This window comes from Falco cherrug, chromosome 9 (genome assembly GCF_023634085.1).
Source record: "Falco cherrug isolate bFalChe1 chromosome 9, bFalChe1.pri, whole genome shotgun sequence".
Taxonomy (NCBI): domain Eukaryota; kingdom Metazoa; phylum Chordata; class Aves; order Falconiformes; family Falconidae; genus Falco; species Falco cherrug.
In genome coordinates, this window is record NC_073705.1 from 48,928,725 (window position 1) to 48,947,957 (window position 19,233).

Consider the following 19,233-nt stretch of genomic DNA (forward strand, 5'->3'; position numbering starts at 1 on the left):
GATTTTTCCATTAAGCTCCTTTTGTTTAATGATCTGTAGTTCTGTGCCTTTCTATACCAAACTCCATCACTACAAATGCTTTTAGCCAGCTGTGCACCCCTGAGGTTTAAATAGGGGTGCTGGGTGGAAAAACTGGGGAAGCCCGTGGTTCCATCCTCGCTATGCTGATGACTTCTCTGGTGACTGAGTTAGGCACTGCATCACCATCTCGGTTTCCTAGGCGAGAGGAAGAGATAATTACACCTCCTTTACTATGAAAGCCACGTTCATACTTTTATTCAGTATAAGCTTGTACAGAGTATGGAAGCCCACTGTGCCATGCAGAGGAGGACCACGCACTATTTTCTGGCACGCACAGTTTCCAATCTGAAAGACAAGTTCTAACCATTAACAAAAGGCAGACAGGCTGGTGGGAAGAGAGAAATAAGTAGCATGTGTAATTTTTCACCGGTCAGTAGCCCCTGTGGGGCTGGGGGCTCCCTGGGGGTGCCTGAGCCAGCAATGGCAGCCAGGGCCTTCTCCCATCACCGCAGCCAGGAGCGGGGCAGCCTGGTCGTCAGGGGCCTCCCTGGGGCCAGCCTGGCCCAGCAGTGAAGCTGAGGGCAACCAGTCGTGGGCTGGTGGCATAGCTGGTGTAGGACAGGGCTGTGGGGAGCCGGTGGCCTTGGGCTGGGCTAAAATGGTGTCGTGGGCCACAGGCAGTGTGGGCGAGAAGCCTGGTGGAGAGTGGCCAGGGTCAGGGAGGCCGGTGGGTGCCCCCAGCGCTTGGAGATGTGTCCCCGTTAGGTAAACAGCAGCATTTTGTTTGACTGTAATGTATGGTACATAGAGCCACACCATCCACTCAAAAAAAAAAAGGCGAAAAAAAAAAAAAAGCTAGGCTTCTGTTTCGTGGTTTGTAAGCAAATAAGTGATGGCGGTCAAGGGGTTTCTTTGGGACCGATCTATGTAGCTTGGTGGTGATGTGAGTCAAAAATTGTCCTTAGCCAAGCGTTCCCCTCCTGGGCATGCCTGGTGCCGTGCCTTATGCCACTGTCCTAAGCAGTGAGCTCATTCCTGCCGGTTGTACTCGGTATATATCTGTGCGATGCAGTATATGTCTCACTGTCGAGTGCAAAACATTCCTTTCACTGTATCCCAATTTGTCAGGGAACATGGCCCACTTACGCAAATACAAAATTGCTTTTTGCCTTCTGTCTGGCTATTTGCTTAGGCAGTGCACTGAATTGCTCTTGTAACAGAATAATTTGTTATTATCGATAGAGCTACATCGCACTCTGTGCTGTGATTGCTAAGAGGAAGACAGAGCCCACGTTTCGGGAGGGGGACTCAACAGAGAAGAATCTGATTAGCTAATTAAATTGCAATACTGGGATTCTCTAAAAACAACTGTTAGTCTCCATATTATGTTTTTACTGTTGCTTTGCTGTCCTTGCTGACAGACTGAGGGCAGCTGCTGTCTTAGTTCAGTACAGCTGTGAGGAAGCGCCCTTACCTTTCTGTCCAGCTGCGTCCTCACGGCCATCTCACAGCCACACGTTCTGGCCATCGTAGGGTCGTGTTCCTATGGTAGAAATAATTGCTGAATCGGCGTCAAGCATCTTTGCTTGTATAACTGCTCCCTCAAAGGGGATTAATGACAATTGATTTCCCGCTTAGTGGCCTATAGGCAGGTCATCTATAAACAAGATCTTTCAAGCTGTTGGGCTGTGCGGTGTGCTTGAAGTGCTAATGCAGATCTGTGGGTGCAGTTCCAGTGCTCGGCGCTCGCCTCCACATTGCATGTTGCTGCCTCCCCTGTGCTTGTTTAGCATAACTTGTCAAGTGTTCAGGAAGTCATTACTATTAGGCTGTCACCAAAGGCACGCTTGTGGCACAGTCTGATACTTTGCATGCGATCTGTTTTACGTGCTGTACAATCCAGGCTGCCTTTTCCGATAGTTTCCCTTGATTTTTGTGCAGCGTGCGTGACTGTGGCACATAGCAGGCAGTTACAGAGCTAAACATCCTCTCTGCAGCATCCGCAAGAGACTGGTACGAATTCCAGGGTGTGTGACTCATCAGTCAGCTTAGTGCAGCTGAGGCTCCCCTTCAATTTCTAGCACTCCATTCTACGAGAGCCACTTAATGACAGAAGAATTCCTGTGATATATTAAACAGTTTCATTGAGACGCTGGTTCCCTGATAGCATGGCAGCTCCCTGCAGATTCGCTATGGTGTATTTTGTTCCTCTCACACTTGATAATTATTGGCTTGTTACATCATGCTTCTCAGTGAACGTTTACCCAGATAATTAATTCTAGTGAAGTAAATTAAAACTGTACGTAAATTATGTTCACACCTAGTACGCATTGTTTTGAGCCAATACATCAAATGGTCCTTTGGTATGTCTGATAAACTCATTTATTTGTAGCTTGATAAATGCATACATAGCTCTTGGCAATTTTGCTGCCTATAGGGAAGGAACATACAGCATTTTTGATGCTAACTAAATGTTTTTTAAGATGTAATGTCAAGGAGAGTATTAACATCTAGTAGCCTGGTACCTCATAGAACATTTTTATTTCTATTATTTCTAAACAGATATGGGCAAGTAGGTGCTTGATTTTGTCTAGAAAGAGTACAGGAAGACCAATTTGCTTTTTTTTCTTAGGATTTCTTATCCACCGCTGTAACACCGATTTTCACTGTCAAATTGCTAAACGCTAACTAACCCAAACACTCTCCTTGCAGGAGGCCCAGAAGATCAATGGTGGTGGAGATACACAGGCAGATGGGGCCTGCAAACCTACGGATGAAAAAGAGGAGAATGTGGCAGCAGAAGTGGGATGGATGACCTCCGTGAAGGATTGGGCAGGAGTCATGATATCTGCCCAGACATTAACTGGCAGAGTACTTGTAAGTCTTCTATGATATTCTATGTTTGTATTTTAACGGACAATTTGAAACAAATGCTGTGTCCCAGCATTAGTGGAGGATTTTGACTCGGTGCTGATGCAACAAACCAATCAAATCTTGAAGTAAAATAGCAGACTAATTCCCACAGCAAGAGAGAAGCAAAGACAGCAAGTAAGACAAACTGACTTCCAGCCAACCCCCCCAGCCTATTGTAGGTTTTTGGCACCAGGATTTTGAGCTGTGCTAGAAACACTGAGTTTAGTAATTTCATATTACGTGGTAAAACTATAGGTCTGTTTTGTCTGGAAGTGAAATAGTGCTAGCGAAAATGGATGCCGACTTGGAAAATAAGCACAGGGTTACAACTGCAGATAGTGGTCAGAACTCTAAAGGAAAATCAAGTTTGATTTAGCTATGGAATGGAATTTGTGATACTTTAAATAGATTAGCAATGATTTCATCTTCTTTTGATCTTTCTTTAGGAAATCCTTCCAAGATGTGAACGGTTATCTATCAAATAGAGCCACAAATCAGATACTGATAATATGTGATTTAAAGTTCCACTGCAAAAACTTTATACTTCTCAGTGTTTTTGAATATAATTATTTTATAGCCTTGTCAAATCATACTTTATTGCCAAGGTTGTTGTGTTTGGTTTTTTTTGTGGAGTTCACAGCAGTAAAAGGTATCTCCTGTGTGATTTTGATTAGTTTCATTTTTAGATTGCATGTACTTATAAAGAAACAGCTAAATCGATTTAAATCCTGTTTAAAACTTTTCAGTGAGACTTTTTAACTAGTTTGAGTTAAACTGAAAACAGAATTTATGTCCTTGATTGTTTACTTTGGTGAGGAGATGTTTAACTGTGACTCAGTTCTGCTCTGCAAAGTAATTATTTGGGGTGGGTGGGGGATGGAGGGAGGGACATGGAAGGAAAAAACCCCAAATTGCACTTCCCAGTAAAGTAGTTTACAGTGAAAAGTGGAGGTGACTCAAATTCTGCTGTCTTAGTTCCGCAATAACATTATTTTGATTATTTTTTGCTAAAAGTACCTTATGTGCAATTGCTTATGTTAAATATTGACTTTTATCGGTGGCTTGAAAGCTTGTTCCATTGCTGCTTTTAGCACTACGTCTTCTATGTGAGACCGACATATCGATCATCTTATGGAAAGCGGCGTATTGATCTTCTGCATGTTTTCCTCACATCTTCATCATTAAAAGTGACAAATCTTAGAGCCGTGCTTTTTGTTTCAATATAAGTATCAAGGCTAGAAATCGCCCAAAACCAGAGTCCTATGCAACTAGCTATGCAATCAGAATTTGGCCTGTGTTGTTTTTACTGAGGTATATGTGAGCACAAATACAAACTAACAAATAAGACCAAAACTTAAAACATAAACCATGTTTTTCTATGTATTTCTATTCAAGATACTGGGAGAACTTACTCGGTTCCATTTTATGGCTTGGTTTTGTTTGGTTTGGTGTGTTTTTTTGTTTGTTTTGGTTTTTTTTGTTTGTTTGTTTGTTTTTGTACTTGCAGTTTACCATTGCATAAAGGACAGGTTTATTTCCAGAGATTTTTGTAGGCAGCTGGCCAATATAATTGGGTCAGATAATTTCTAGAGAGTATATCTATATTCTTGTCAAGGTATAACAGCAGGTATTGTACACATCTGGGCTCACCAATATGACTGAGGAATGAATAGCAATGTATGAATTCTGTTAATTTTGTTCGGTTTAGAAAACAGTATGTATTTATTTTAATGTAGTACTCATCAATTTCAGGATTTGATTTGGTACAGTGTAATTTCTGGAAGACAGTTTCCAGTATGAACTGTTAATTTAAATATTACTTTATGGTTATATTTGCTAAAGGTTAACTGCTTCAATGAACATTTGTGCTAGAGAGAATATTCACATTATTTGTAGCTATAGGATGTAGCTCAGTCAAGCCAATATTTTTGTCAAATTTTATTGTTTGAAAATATTACGACTTATTCATGGATTCCTACTAACTTAACACAGCCTGTTCCTGCCAGCTATTTTATTTCTGAATCAAAGCGTGTAATATTTCCCCCCCCCGAAGAAGAAAGAGCTGGTAGCTTTACAGTGCTATGAAATCAAAATTTTATGAGATAACTGCAGCTAAAGTAATTATAGTAAATTTTTATGCTGTGAGAGTTTAAATTAAAATCAAAGTTTTAAGTTGTCCACTGAAAATGGACTTTGGAAGAGAGTTGTAATTGATCTTCAGTTCAGCACGAGCACCTGAAGGCTGTTGTGTAATGGCTGCCTGGGTTTATTTGACAAGTGAAGGAGATAGCAAAGTGTTGAACACACATCAGTGTAAAATAGAATCTTATTTGTGTTTTCTGCTCATGGGAAAACGCTCTTACCATTATTCTTACCTGGACATTATTTTTTTTTGCCTGCAAAGTGAATCTTAGAGGAATGTCAAGTGCTGTTTGTGGAACCAAAACTGAGTATTTTTTGGACCGTTCTCTACTGGGGTCTGTCACCATGTCTTTGACGTGTCTGGTCTAGCTTTTATTTCTTCCCCAGGAACCTTACAAAACAACTTCCTGATTTATCAGTTTGCCTAGGTGCTTTGTGAGTGTCGGAACAAATACTTTTATAGTGGCTGTTCCTATAGTTACCTCTTTAATATTTAAACTTCATGGCTACCCACAGGTGAAGAAAACAAAGGCCCACAGTTTGTGAAACACAGGACAAAATTTATTTTTAAAGGTCACAGCTTCACATTCATGCAGTTTTACAAAATTGGACATATACATCAGCATAGGACCATTTGCCCAAATCTCTTGTGAAATCATACATTTCTGTTTAGACAATAGATGCAAATCAGTAGGTAACCTTTCAGATACGGAGTAGAAGGCCATCTTCAGCATAGTGGCTGTAGAAGGAGTTTAAAACTTAAATATATTTTTTTTTAATTGTAGTTTGAAAAATAGTTTTGAAGAAACAGTACCTAAATCATACGTTTCAGTGCATCTGCTGGAAAATAAGGGATGTTGCTTATTGCTTATTTAATCCATTGCTAACAAACACAGTGGCTCAGAAGTCTTTGAAAGAGATGGTTCCCCTCCATACTAGTTTTCTTAAAAAGATTTAATTTATTGGTGGGTCTGAGGGAGGGAAGGGATCTGTAACTGAAATAAGAAGGGCAGAGCTGGGGGGGAAGTGGTTTTAGTCTCCTCCTTTCCTATTCCATTGGTAACAGAGGAAGGAATTACATGTAAAGGCTAAACAGAGGATAAATCAAAACCTTCTCAAACGGTGAAATATTTTGCTTTTGACTTCAATTAAATGTTCCATTGCAAATAAAAATAAATTAATGTTTTAAAGTATCTGAAATGTTCTGTAAAACCTATTTGTGATGGATGTCTGGGCCTGCCAGCAGTGTTTGCTGTGAGGTGGGGAAAAAACCCCAGGCATGTAATTTAAATTTTGGCATTATTTTTTACATGTACGTGTTAGAGCAAACTAGTTGAAGCCAAGGATAGGGGTATTGTGCAAATTAATCTCTGTATACAGAAAAACTTTCACACGTTCTCTGTGGAAATGATTCTGAACACTGGCAGAATTAACTGTCTCCCTGGCACAAAAGCTTCTCATACTGGTGCTCATATGTAAAATTCAGTATTGCTTGCACCTACTTTTTGATACTTTTTTGGAGCATAGGAGAATTGGTGCTGCCAGTTTTGTGCTTTACTCCACAGAATTGGTCAGTTATGTCTGGTTTCTCAATACAAACTGGTTACCTTTTTTCATTTCTTTTTATGCTACTCCCTCATCATGAGAGTATCTAAGAGCATGTTTATTGGAAAGGATAGAGTCTCAAATATGGCCTGTTAGTATCTCCACTTGTACTGTTAGCTCTTGGTTACACGAGGAGGGAGTTGTGCCTGCTCCCTGCTTCTCAGAGTGTTTTTTTGTTAATTCCAACAGAGAACTATGAGGAAATAGATTTCTGTTCTTTAAGTCTCTAGGAGTAGTTTTCCTTTTAACAAAAGGAGACTTCTTTTTTGGGGTAGAGCAACGTGAGAAACAAGAATGGGAAATTTACTTGTAAATAATTAAACCACCAAATTTTCAATGCATTGGACCATTGCTTGTTTTATCATTGTCAGCTGCATGTCTTATAGCATCTAATTCTTGTTTGTTAATGACAGTGAGATTAGGTGGAATAGAGGTACAAGTGGCATAGGCTAATGTTGCAGGTGATTCGGTTGTTTACGTGAATGTTCAAGTGCTGAAATACAGCTAGACGTTCCTACTGCTGTAGGAGCAGTTTCTATGCTTGACATCTCAGAAGTGGTTTATACACCAAGGAATATTCAAAGGCTGCCCTTCAGATGAGACTGGGCAGTGTGGAGGAGGACGTTTGCGGAGGGTGATGCAGAATGTCTGTCAGTTAAAGCCCTGTTTGTTTTCCGCGCTAGTGCAGAAAGCAGCTGGCTAGGCATGGTGCCTGCAGTTGTGTGGTCAGAATAACCTTTCCTCTCCATTCCGCAGGATTTAAAAGCACTACTGGAACTTAATGTTCTTGATGGCACAACCTCTGAAAATGTGACTTTTGCTCCAAAGTAATATAGATGAGAATTTTACATGCAGTTTCTTTACAGCTTCTTTTAAGAAGATGCTAATCAAACCCATGCAGTTCCAGTTGCGGTTGTTGTTGAGTGGCATAAATATAAATAACAATAAAAGCTAACAGTTTACTCAAAATCTGTTCAGGGAAATATTGGTTTACTTCGAAGTGCTATATAGTGCTGTACATGATGGAAATAACAGATAAAAATTCCGGAGGTGGGTTTCTCAAAGAATCAGACACATTCATAATTAATCTGAAGAAGCAGGAAATTAAAGGTGTTTATGAACTGATTTTGCTTCCTGGAATTAAGTTTTTTAAAATCATTTGGGTAAGAAGAAAAAGACCTCCTTAGTTAGATGAAGTGTTCAATATACAAAAGAAAGTCAGATATATATTGTTGAGGTTACCACAGTTCAATCTAAGACACGGTTGAACATGGACTGTCCTTCAAACTGATAAAGAAAGATGAATCGTTATTTCAAACACAAATACAGGAGATAAAATGTTGGAGCAAATTTTTATGTGTTCCATTTTTAATGTGACCTGTAAATGCATAGCAGAGATACAAGCTTTATGTAGCTTGTGCTAAGTGCCCTGTGGTGGTTGTGCCTGCTGCCGTGACTCTTACAGTACCTGAAGGAAACACTCAGAAACGGGTGAATTTGTGCTGCAATGGAGTGTATGAGGCTTTGCTGCTTAATCACTGCATGATGAAAATGTCTTTTAGTTTGGCAGCATTGAAAGAAAGAGAAGAAAAGCCCTTTGGGGAGAGAGGGAAGATGGGATGGCAATTAGTGGCAGTGGTGTATTAATTAAGCTGTTTATTACTAAGTTATTTAATTAGAACATTATTATAGCCTGCTTTATTCATGCTCTTAATATTTATTAACTACATTGAAAAACCCAAAGATGAGGCAGATACTATATGAAGATGCTTTCTTAAATTAAAATAGTGACTATACGTTCCCCAGTATATGCTTAAAATGAAATAGAAATTTTCTATTACATAGTGTGTTTGGAATGTATAATTGTTGCTACATTCTCTCCATCTGTCCAAAAATTCCAGCAGTCTTGTTTTTTTGTTTGACCAGCCCTGACTGTCTTACACATTCAAAGGTTGAAAAATGCAAATCTTAAAAATGTTTTGGCAAGGTAGAACAATGTTTTGAGGTCAGTAATAAAACTTGGGACTAGCTTGGGACTTGGGACTCCCTTTGGCAGAGGGTCTCATTCTTCAAGGTGTACACATTACAGTTTCTGAGAAATTGGTGTCAAAATATGATTAAAAGTCTGAATCAAACACCATCCAGTGAATAGAGAGTGCACTAAATGTTTAACATGGGAAGATTTAGACCCTTGACTGGACTTCTGAAGAGCTGTTAAAAATGCTAGGAGGCCTTACTGGTCATTTAGGGAAAGAGTGGCATCTTGTTGTGATTCTATAGAGATGTAAAGCCTTATGGTTTTCTAATTTGTTTATAGTGATCACAGTTTGATTATAAATAGATGCAGTACTGGAATGCAACTAATTTGCAATAGTCTTGCTCAAGCAAACATTCTGAAGTTTAAGTTGCTTATTTTTGCTTAGATAAGGTGTAGGTTTTGTCCATAAAGAGGTCATAAAGAGATTAAGTAAAAATTATATCAAATAAGAATATCCTAAAAGGGAAAAATACATGAAGCAATAGAATTAGAAGTACTGGTGGTTGGTGGTTTTATTTTTTTTTTTTTTAAAAAGTTTGTATTCAGGTGAATTGCTTGAGAGTTGGAGGAGTGTGTTGAAAAAAATACAAGAAAAAACAGTGGAATGTTATATATATATGTAATTATAGTAGACTTTCTTAGAAAAAAATGTAAGTATGCTATATACTCCCTGGGTTTGGGTTTTTTTCCAGGATATTTTCACAGCTTGCTTTGCTTTTGCTGCATTATTTTTTTTCTTTTTTTTTTATCCTGAAGGAGAGGACTCAAATTCTTTTAACACTGACAGGGGAAAAAAAACCCTACCACCTCTTGTAATAAGTTGCAGTTGCCTAGCAGCCACAGTGAAATTTAGCAGCATAGAAAGTATGTGGGGGCTCTCCTATTTCCAAAGGCAGTAACGGTTGCTCAAAGGATAATTTGGTATCCTTGACAGATACGAATTTGGAGAGGGCAGGTACATCTAGTATACATACAGATTTTTTGACAGTGTTCTTGACAATATCAGCTACTTTACGAGATATGCAAAGCAGGAAGAGAAACCTTGAGCAACCTTGAGTATGCAACATGGCAGAATTTGAATATGTATTTTAACAAGTTTCTCAAGCATAAACAAAGTTCTTACAAATTCTGGGCTGTCTTTTTCTTTCCCTTGTTGGGACCCTGTCACCCCAGAGATGTCTTGCCACCAATTTTCTTGTGGAATTAACATATACTCATTTTCTGAGCACCTGTACTGGTCGTAGGACGCAGTTGATCTGAATAGGACTTAATTGAGAATAAAAAGTATTAATTGACTTGATAACAGAAATCAAATGTATTTTTCCGTGATTTAGTTTTTCTTTTAGTCTATTATATATATATGTATATATATATAAAAGACTGATCTTAGAAAGAAAGATTAGTCTTTCATACTCATAATATCCCATACCCTTTCCAAATCCAAACCTGACGTTGGTAGTTCAGCAGTGAAGCACATGCATTCTTAATAACAGGTTTTTTTGCGGTCTGGTGGCTATGACATTGCAGTTTTTCTGAGATAGTTAAGGAAAGTTTGGCGTGACCTATAAACTCTCCTAGTTAGACACAAATAACTAGTGCCTTATTTTCCCTGTACTGTGCTCTAGATTTCTGAACTAGAGGAGAAGGGAGAAGCGTTTCTGAGCCTCCAGGTCTGACTGTGCAGGCAGGAACCACAGGTTGTTCCATGTCTTCAGTGGTCTGGGTAATTTTGGTTGGATTTTTTTTGTGTGTGTGTGCGCGTGTGGTGTTCGTGGTGGGATTTTTTTGTGTGATTGTTTTTTTAAATTATTATTATTTATTTAATATTATGTTCACGAAATGAAGGTGCCTATGAAGACTTGTTTTCATTAGAAAGTAAAATAGTTCACAAAGGTTAATGCAAAATCGCAGTTTCTCAGAATATGATTGAAAGTTTTCAAAAGGTGTTCTAAAGTTTCAGTACAGGGTTTACTGTCATCCCATTTCAGGACAGAAAGTAAACTTTTCATTTCTACTCAGTGCTAAATCCGCTTCTAATTCGTAGCAGAAAAAATGAGATTTTACCTGACCGTTTGGGACTGCTAAACATTTCAGGGCCATTAGAATAATTGTAATTTATCTAATCACATTAACCATTACTTTGCCTTTTTACATCTCCCTGAAGATGACAGAACAAGAAGTAGCTGTAAATAAATGAAGTATCCATCCGTCTCTTAAGGCAGATGACTATTTTTATTTTATGGATGAAAAAATTAAAACACAGACGAGCTGATGACAACCTCAAGGCGTAGAAATCAGTAGCACGCTCATACCCATGGCGAGCAAGTATGTGGCAGATGAACTTCAGTGTGTGTAAAAGTAGGGCAATGTATCGAGAGGAAAAAAAAATCTAAACCACATGTACATGATTCTGAAGCCAGATATGTACATATAGCTGAGGAAAGGTTTTGGCATTACCATGGACAGCTCTTTGAAATAATTGACTGACTCTGGGCATCGTTAAGAACAAGGCAGATGACATAATTTTGCTACTTTAAAAAAATCTTTATGTACCCACATCTTGAGTACTGTTTGAAGTGCTTATTTTTATGTCTTAAGGGTGACAAAGTAAAGGACAGAAAAAGGCAACAGAAAGAATAAGGGTGTGAGATAGCTGCCTTATGAGGTAAAAATTACTGGGACCTTTCAGTTTAGAGAAAGGGCTGGTGAGGGATATGGTCAGCATTGACGAAGGAAGGTAGTGGACAATCTTTGCCAAACTTATTAACCAGATGCTAAAACCAAGGGCAGCTTAAGGAAGTTATTAGATCAACTTAAAGATTTTAAAAAAAGTTTGTTTGTTTGTTTTTTTAAATATAAGAATCAGTGAACTCCTGGATTTATTTATTTATTCTCTTTTTTTAGAAGTCAGATTGTATAGACAGTGTCAACAGCTTCAAAAGATATATTGGACAACTGGGCAACAGATATCAAACAGCTATTTACAGAGTATAAGAATGAGTAATATTCCAACATAAATTTTCTAAAGAGTGTATGTGAGTGTAATGGACTGTGGAAAGTTACTGTTGTTTCCTGTTCTTCCTAAAAAGCATCTTGTGTTAACAGTCAGAGATTTGTTTGTCTGCTAGATCGATGACTGAACTGGCTTTGGGGGGTATTTTTTATGGTTTGCAGTCATACCTTCTAATCACTAGAACAAAGTTTATACTCACTCTAGATGCTAAGATTAATAGAGTAGAAAAAGGAGGCATTCATCTAGTCAGACAGGAGAGAGATGGAGGAGCATGTTACCTTGAATATGTAGTCATTCAAATACTCATGAGTTTTGTTTATTTAACAGTACATGTATTTCTGAATCTATGTGTACAGATTTTTGTGTTGGTGGTTTGGGGGTTTTTTTTGATGGTTTTCTGAGGTGCAAAGTGATGTATATGCATTTTAGATTATATGCTATTACATCTGTGTACAAGTTTCCTTTTCCTCACTCTGGTCAACAAATAAGAGAAATGTCATAAGTACTAAAGGTCACAGTCTTACAAGTTAGAGCGTTTGTGTAAGGACAGCACACAAAGCTGCTCAGATTGTGCCGTTCTGCCTGTCAGTGCAACTGTACAGATTAGTCCATTGCTGCTGTTCACAGATGATGAACTGCTTGTTGATGGTTATTATTTACCTACTGCTTCTAGAGATTAATTTGGATTCTGCTCTGCTCTCCTGAGAAATGGACTTTGTTTCATAATTTTTAATGTTTTGTAGGCCTTGGTGGCACATAAACGAATCCAAGAGGTATGTTCTAGGTTGCTTTGATCTCCTGTGACAATGATGGGGGCTATTTCCAGGGTTTCCATAGGAATAGAAACAATGCTTCTCCGTTCGAGTTCATGAGATACTGAATGATAATGGCATAGAGTAGGAAGTGTTGAGTAACTCTTGCTGGTTTCTATGGCAACAGCAGCTAGTTTAAGTTCTGTTTATGCAATTTCTTTTTCTGAATATTTATTTATTATTGACAGTACCAAGCATTGTTTTGCAGGGTTTGTGTTTTGGATCAAACAGTGGGCTTCTCTCCAGGGTCCTGTGGGAGAGAAGGTTCTTTCAGTGTACTTATTTTTTCAGCATTGGACTATTCGATTCTGCAGTGTAGCTGTAGCACTTCTTGTTGTCACTACACCTTTAAGGGAGCCACCTTCTGTTTGCTGAATCTGCTGTAATTTCAATTGATCTACTCTCTTGAATACAATGACAAGTAAAAAATTAATATTTAGTGGTTAAGCTAAAATAATAAAAACAAGAAAGTGCTAATTTCTCAGTATGAGGCAGTATGTAGGACCAAGAAGTTACTTTATTATCATCTCCTATACTGTAACATTGGAAGAAAGGTGGCTGACATTCTTTCCCCATCAGCTTGCTTTTCAAGTTAATGCATGCCAGTCTTAGGCTTTCTTTTTCTGTTAGGTGTCCCATGAAGTGTATGGCTGATCAAACATAAATAGTGTTTTTTCTCTTGAACTCTACCAGTTTTAAGTACTGCTAGGTGGGGATGGGTTAGGTGGGCATAAGGTGGACATACAGGCTAAAATAAAATCAAGAAGAGGTTAAACAGTGTGTTTCATAAAAGAATGACCTGAACTATATGGAGAAGTGGACTTACATTGGACTTAAAGCCTTGCATTTGAATTACTAGCTCAGAAAGTAGAGAAATAGAAAAATTAAGTCTGTATGTCACATACAGTTCATAAATGTTAATCTTAATTAAAACTACTGATTTTTAAAAGCTTTCTTTTTGTAAACCAGATTTTGGTGTAGGCTAATCCACGTTATTTCTGTGGTGTTTCAGTCAAGTTTATAGCTGCTGCTGGGGGGATTACCTACTGTAAAGCTAGTTTCAGAAACTTTCTGCTGTGCTGCAGGGACTTCTGTGACCTCTAGATAGGTGGCCACACTTATAGAGTCTATTCTTGATAGTATTATGAAGCACGTGACTCTTGCTACAGTGGGCATATATGTCCTCTGCTAGCATCTTTGACATCTACCACTCCTTTATTTCTAACATAGCTATGGCATTCTGTCATTAAAATGAAGAAAAGCAAACGCATTTAAAAATCATGTTGTATCAAGCTGTGGATTGTATGAATATTTGGAGAAAGTCGAGAAGTTAGTATTCAGACAGTTATGGTAAAACTGGCTTAGGGAAACTGCTGTTTTAGAGGTTGACTTGTTACACAAATCTTTATTGTTGAAAAAATATTTGTTAGGCTGTGTCACTATATTAATGTTAAATGTAAGTTAGGAAAAATCCTTGCTACCTTTTTCTTAGATACAGCTAGAAGGAAAGTATATAAACACAGGAATGTTCCTTCTGATAACGTGCTGCATCCTCATGATAAGAATGTGGTGCAGAGGAGATTTCCCTTCTACCTATGGGCCGCTGACAATAATCAGATATCAAACAAAAGATATGGATGCAACTGTTGCAAATGAACCATGTTTGCAAAGCTCGCCAGTGGAGACAGATGGCTTCCCCTTAAGGCATTTGTTGTTCCCGTGCAAGGGGCTGCTCTGATGATGCAGTTGATAATGTTGTTTGTTTAGTATTTTTTCTCTTTGCATTTAGTGTATTTGATAAAATTGTGCTTGTAATCCAAACACTGATGTGATAATGCATATTTTTAAAGTTAATTCTGTTTATGTGCAGCTCTGCCATCAATGATTTAGTGTCAGGCGTGGGGTGAATGAAACGAACTGCTAAGCTTCGAGTTAAAAAGAAAAAATAACAATCTCCTTTTTGGTGTTTAGCAAAAAGTTATAGTTTATTTCCATACAAAATTCTGTCTAGCAAAACCAGTTTCCTTTTGCTTCTTAAATACACAGTATTTTTTTTTGTTTGTTTGTTTTAAAACTGTTTTTTGATAGTTACTTGAATATGTACAAATTTCCTGAGAAACATTCTCGGGATATTCTGCTTGGCGTCAGTAGTTTCACACGGCTCCTCCGATGCGTGTTGCTTTGGCACAGGAGGTGCCTCTGTGTTTTACTTAATGCTTTATTTCATCTCCAAGCGCCGCAGCAGAGACAGCTTCACAGTTTACCACTAAAGCTGCTGAAAGTCCCACTTTTCCTGTGAAGTCTAATGTCTGTCCTGCTGCTGGCAGAATTATATGCCATTTAGCCAGAATCAGTTAAAACACTGGTTGATGACGTGCAGGAGTCACAAGCCTAATTTGACATATTCCCTAGACTTTATATATCTATATATGTGTATGCGAATGGTTCTCCTTATTGGGTAAGGTTCAGAAGGCTTGGTTCGGTCTGAAGTAACGCCGTACAACATACTAGTTAATCTGAGAAGGGAGCAGGAAATCTAATGGTAGAAAGTAGGATGAAAAAGTTGTGAATTTGAAGTAAAGACCAGGGAATATTAACTGCCTGTTTATGAGTTCACCTGGAAGCTGAAAGCTCTCTGGGTCTTGTTGAAGTCTACAGCAAAATGCCATGAGTTTAAGGGTGTAAACTGGCATGTCTGCTCTGACTGGTCCTGCTCCCCCTTTCCCAGTAAGAGAGTCTTCATCCTGCAGGGGCTTCCCTTTATCTCTGGATATGGGTAGGAGGAATGTTTCACTAGGGAAGGCAGGAGAAAAGGAGTGAGCTATTCATATTTTCTTGAAAGGGGAAGGGATGGGACTTATCATAAGTTTGAAGTAGCCCTGCTGCTTCTTTCAGTCTTGTGAAGATTGCTTCTATTCGGCATAGCTAGGAGAGATGAGGGAAAAGGCAATTTCTGCGATGTAATTCTAATTCCATGCCTTCTAATGAGCTATAGAACTGCTAACTCTGGTCATGCAGTGGGGCTCACAAACCTAACTTAATTGAGGCAGGGTAGGTACAGAATGGATGAAGGGAAACGAAGCTGATTCTTCCTTTATTTCTAGTCCAGACTTCAAAAAATGTGATTTCAAACACAGTGTAACTGTTACTGCTTAGAATGAGGTTCCCACATTAGGAACTGAGGTGAAATGTGGAAACCTGATCCTGCCTTGTGTAGATAGATACTCTTCGCTGCATGCAAACTAAGCCATCCACTGCTGTCAGATGCCTGCAGTCCTCTCATTGAAAAACAAGTGACTCCTACGTACTGTTAAAAAACCAGTTTATGCCTGTCAGGGTAAAATCTTGCAATAATTACTTCTGTAGAGATGAGTAGATTTAGCGATCCATCTGATTGTTGTGATACACTACATGAGATACTGTCATGAGCCTGCTGCAAAGGGCAGCAGCGTGCTAAGCTTTTGCCCGGAGGTGCACTATTTTCTTTGTTGTTGTCAGCCATTATATTTCATCCTGTAACATGCATCCTGAAGGTGCCGAATGTACCTCGAGAACGTATAGCCACGTGTCTTGGTAACAAGCAAGTATGTTGTCCTCATTTTAGTGTCAATGCAAAATATTTGCAACATCTTTGCAAGCAGTTTAATTTTATAGTTTGTCCTTTTTAATCTGTCCCTCAAAAAGAGAAAGGAAGACTAGCCTTGTGACTTCAGTTCTCTTGGTTTTGATTTTTAAAACTGTTGAACCCAAATACTATAAGATGAAACCACACACGAATGTTGAAGTAGAAGGATGGACAGAGCAGGCTGTTAGGGTGGCGGTTCTGTATGTGTTTGGAATGTCATTAGACTGGACAGTGTTGCATGCCACCATTTTGACTGCATGCTACGGTTTAGCAACCATGCGTATGTCAAGAGAAGCTGGCACAATCAGTTCTGTTGCTTTATCTAAATCAAATAATTCTGTATTCTGCTCTAAGCCATGTAAACAAAGCTTAACTGTCACATTCTCCTACCCCTCAAAAGCCTGGCGTAGTATTATGTATGGAAACCCAGCACAAGTATGAAAAGATTAATTCAGCAAGGTCTTTCTTGAATATGCTAGTAGTTTGCTCCCATTTTATTTCTTTTTCAAGACTAAATTATTTTTTTTTTGTTCTCCACAAAGGCCTGAGTGAATTTTGTCACTGGTGCTTATGCCTAAGGATTTGTTTCAATGAATGTGATCAGGCTGCACTCTGTCAGACTAGACTTTAAAGTCCTTTTCTGCTCTACTTAAAGGATTGCAAAGTATTATTGAAAATAATGAAGTACATGAAATCAAAGTTCTTCCATATAAGAAAAGCAATATAAATCAGCATGCTGAACATAAAAAAGGCTTGGGTGTCACACTTAACAGAAATATATTTGAGAAGCCTGTAAATATTTTCCCATCAAACTCTAAAGATTTTTTGTAGTAAAGATTCCCTGTAGATGACTTTTTCAGAATTACTTTTGTTTTCTCTCCATTACCAAATTGTTTGGGGTGAGTTTGATGGTTTTCAATTTGCTGTTGTAGAAGGCTGTGAAAAGGTGCTAAGAAACCCAGGCCAGTGGTGTATAGGTTTGCAGTTGCTGTTTGGTGTTTGTAAGTACAATAGACATTTTTTTAGGGATCTCCAGACTGGAAAAGATTGTCAGCCACTGGCTTAAATCCATTGGAAGAGTTACTTGCTCACAAACCTGCCCTCCCTTTGAAGTATCAGCTAGAGGACATCGAATAGATGGTGCAGTGCATAACAGTAATTCTGAACTTCCTGAGCATTTTCTGTCACCCTTGGAAAAATAATGTGTGCAGTGTGATTCAGTAACTGCAGCATAGGACTGGAACTTTGGCACGGTTTCTGTTTTCAGCAATAACAGTGACTTGGGTGATTTTCAACACGTAACTAAACTTGCTATTCTCTGTTTCTGTGCAAGCTAGGATTAAAAATAATTACCCGTGCTTGTAAAAAGTATTGAAATCAGCTTTTAAAAAGTACTGAAATCAGGGACTTTAGTGGAAATTGTTTCAACTCTTCCGACACAGGTTTTCCAGTCCAAAATACATTTCTGTTCTATATAGTTAAATCCATCTAGTATTATGAAATAGATATTATATCATCTTTATATAAATACAATTATGTACACACATCTATCTTTATTTATATATTAATTATTTTTACTTCCATATTTTGCAACTGAAGATGGCTTGTTCATCTATCCAAATATTTTTTTCACTATACCGACTCTTTTCCTTAGTGTTTTTGTTCTGCATTTCTGCTTTTTTATCTGTTTTGGGCCTGATAGGTGCAGACATATAAGCAATCTGTATTTTTCCTTGCCATTCAGTCCATTAGACTCATTATGTATTCTTTTTTGGAAAGAGCCTTGGGCATCAACACTAGTTGCTCATTGTCCTTTTATAGCTGATGGCTCTTAATGTGAAAGACCTATTTTTAAAGATGCAGTTCTGTTGCATATCCAAAGCCACAGTTGTATTTCTACAAACGAAAAACCTGCCTGTGCGAGGTCTTCTCTTATTTCCCTTAAGAGAACGTATCATGTGGTTAAAACAAATGTTAAATCTGGTTTTATGAAACTTGTTATACTACTAGTTGAGAATTAATCACATGAGTTAAATCACTGATCTGGAGTAATAGGAATAAGCAGAAGCTGAAGTCTAAGAAATTTTGGTTTGCCACAAAGTAAGCATTGGATTGAGAGAGACTTCAGCTTTCTCTTATCTGGTGTAGTAAAGAATATGATACTGGCTTCTTTCACATAACGGAATTTTATGTTATCTTTCTGATTATTTGGGGAATAGGAATGTGTGCAAAGGCTTGGAAAATCTTCAATGTTGTTGCACTTTAAGAATTAACATGTTAATTGTATGCAGCTTTATTACCAGCTTTTAGCTCTCATTTACAGGTACAGTGACGAGTATGTAGGAATCCTCTTTCCCATTTTAAGGTTTAATATTACAGCAAGATCTGAGTCGGCAGGAGTATCGGCATTTCAGTGTTATTCAGGTGTTTATGTAAACTCGTCTCTCTATAGCATACTAATACTTTGAAAATATCTTCTATAATTAGTATAAGGTGTCTTCACTGCAAATTACGCATCACAATTTGATATGGTTTACAAGGTTAGGATATCGGGAATAGCAAGCTTTTTTTTTTAACAGTATCAGTGTGAAAGAAAACAGGATACATTTAATAGAGCACTGTATAAGGAGATCAGATAGTTCATGTTTTCATTTTAATGATAATGTGTTTGGATCCCCATTGGGTAAACCCTTGTGTCTTTGATAAAAATGAACCCGTTAGCAGCCCGTTAGATGTGAAAATGATTCTAAAAACCGACTGAGTTCATTAATTAAGTGCATCTAGCCCACTAGAAGGTTTAAATTACATTTCCAATTTTGTTTGTTGGTGTAAAAGTACTTTTTTTACCCCCCCTGAACTTATTGCACAATTCAGGAACCTTATTTATTCCATTATGACTTCAGTGTAATGCCATTATTTTCAGGATTTTCCATTTATTTGATTCCAGTTTATTTAACACAGAAAGCATAGATGAAACAGTTTATGATGTTGCTGAAATGCAGAGTTGTTTGGCCAACAGAATTTTGAGACCATTGAGAGGTTACATGGAAAGGTTTTCAACACT

The 19,233-nt window shown here is 38.1% G+C and overlaps 1 protein-coding gene across 24 annotated transcripts in view; it reads left to right on the forward strand.

The window, feature by feature from the left end:
• The window catches only part of KCNMA1 (potassium calcium-activated channel subfamily M alpha 1), a 505,772-nt gene that overhangs the window by 133,159 nt on the left and 353,380 nt on the right, over positions 1-19,233 (forward strand). For all 24 annotated transcript variants that reach the window (XM_055720090.1, XM_055720092.1, XM_055720089.1 and 21 more), the window contains one exon: positions 2,734-2,898. In XM_055720090.1, the coding sequence (XP_055576065.1) occupies positions 2,734-2,898 (165 nt within the window). The remainder of the gene's footprint in view (positions 1-2,733; positions 2,899-19,233) is intronic.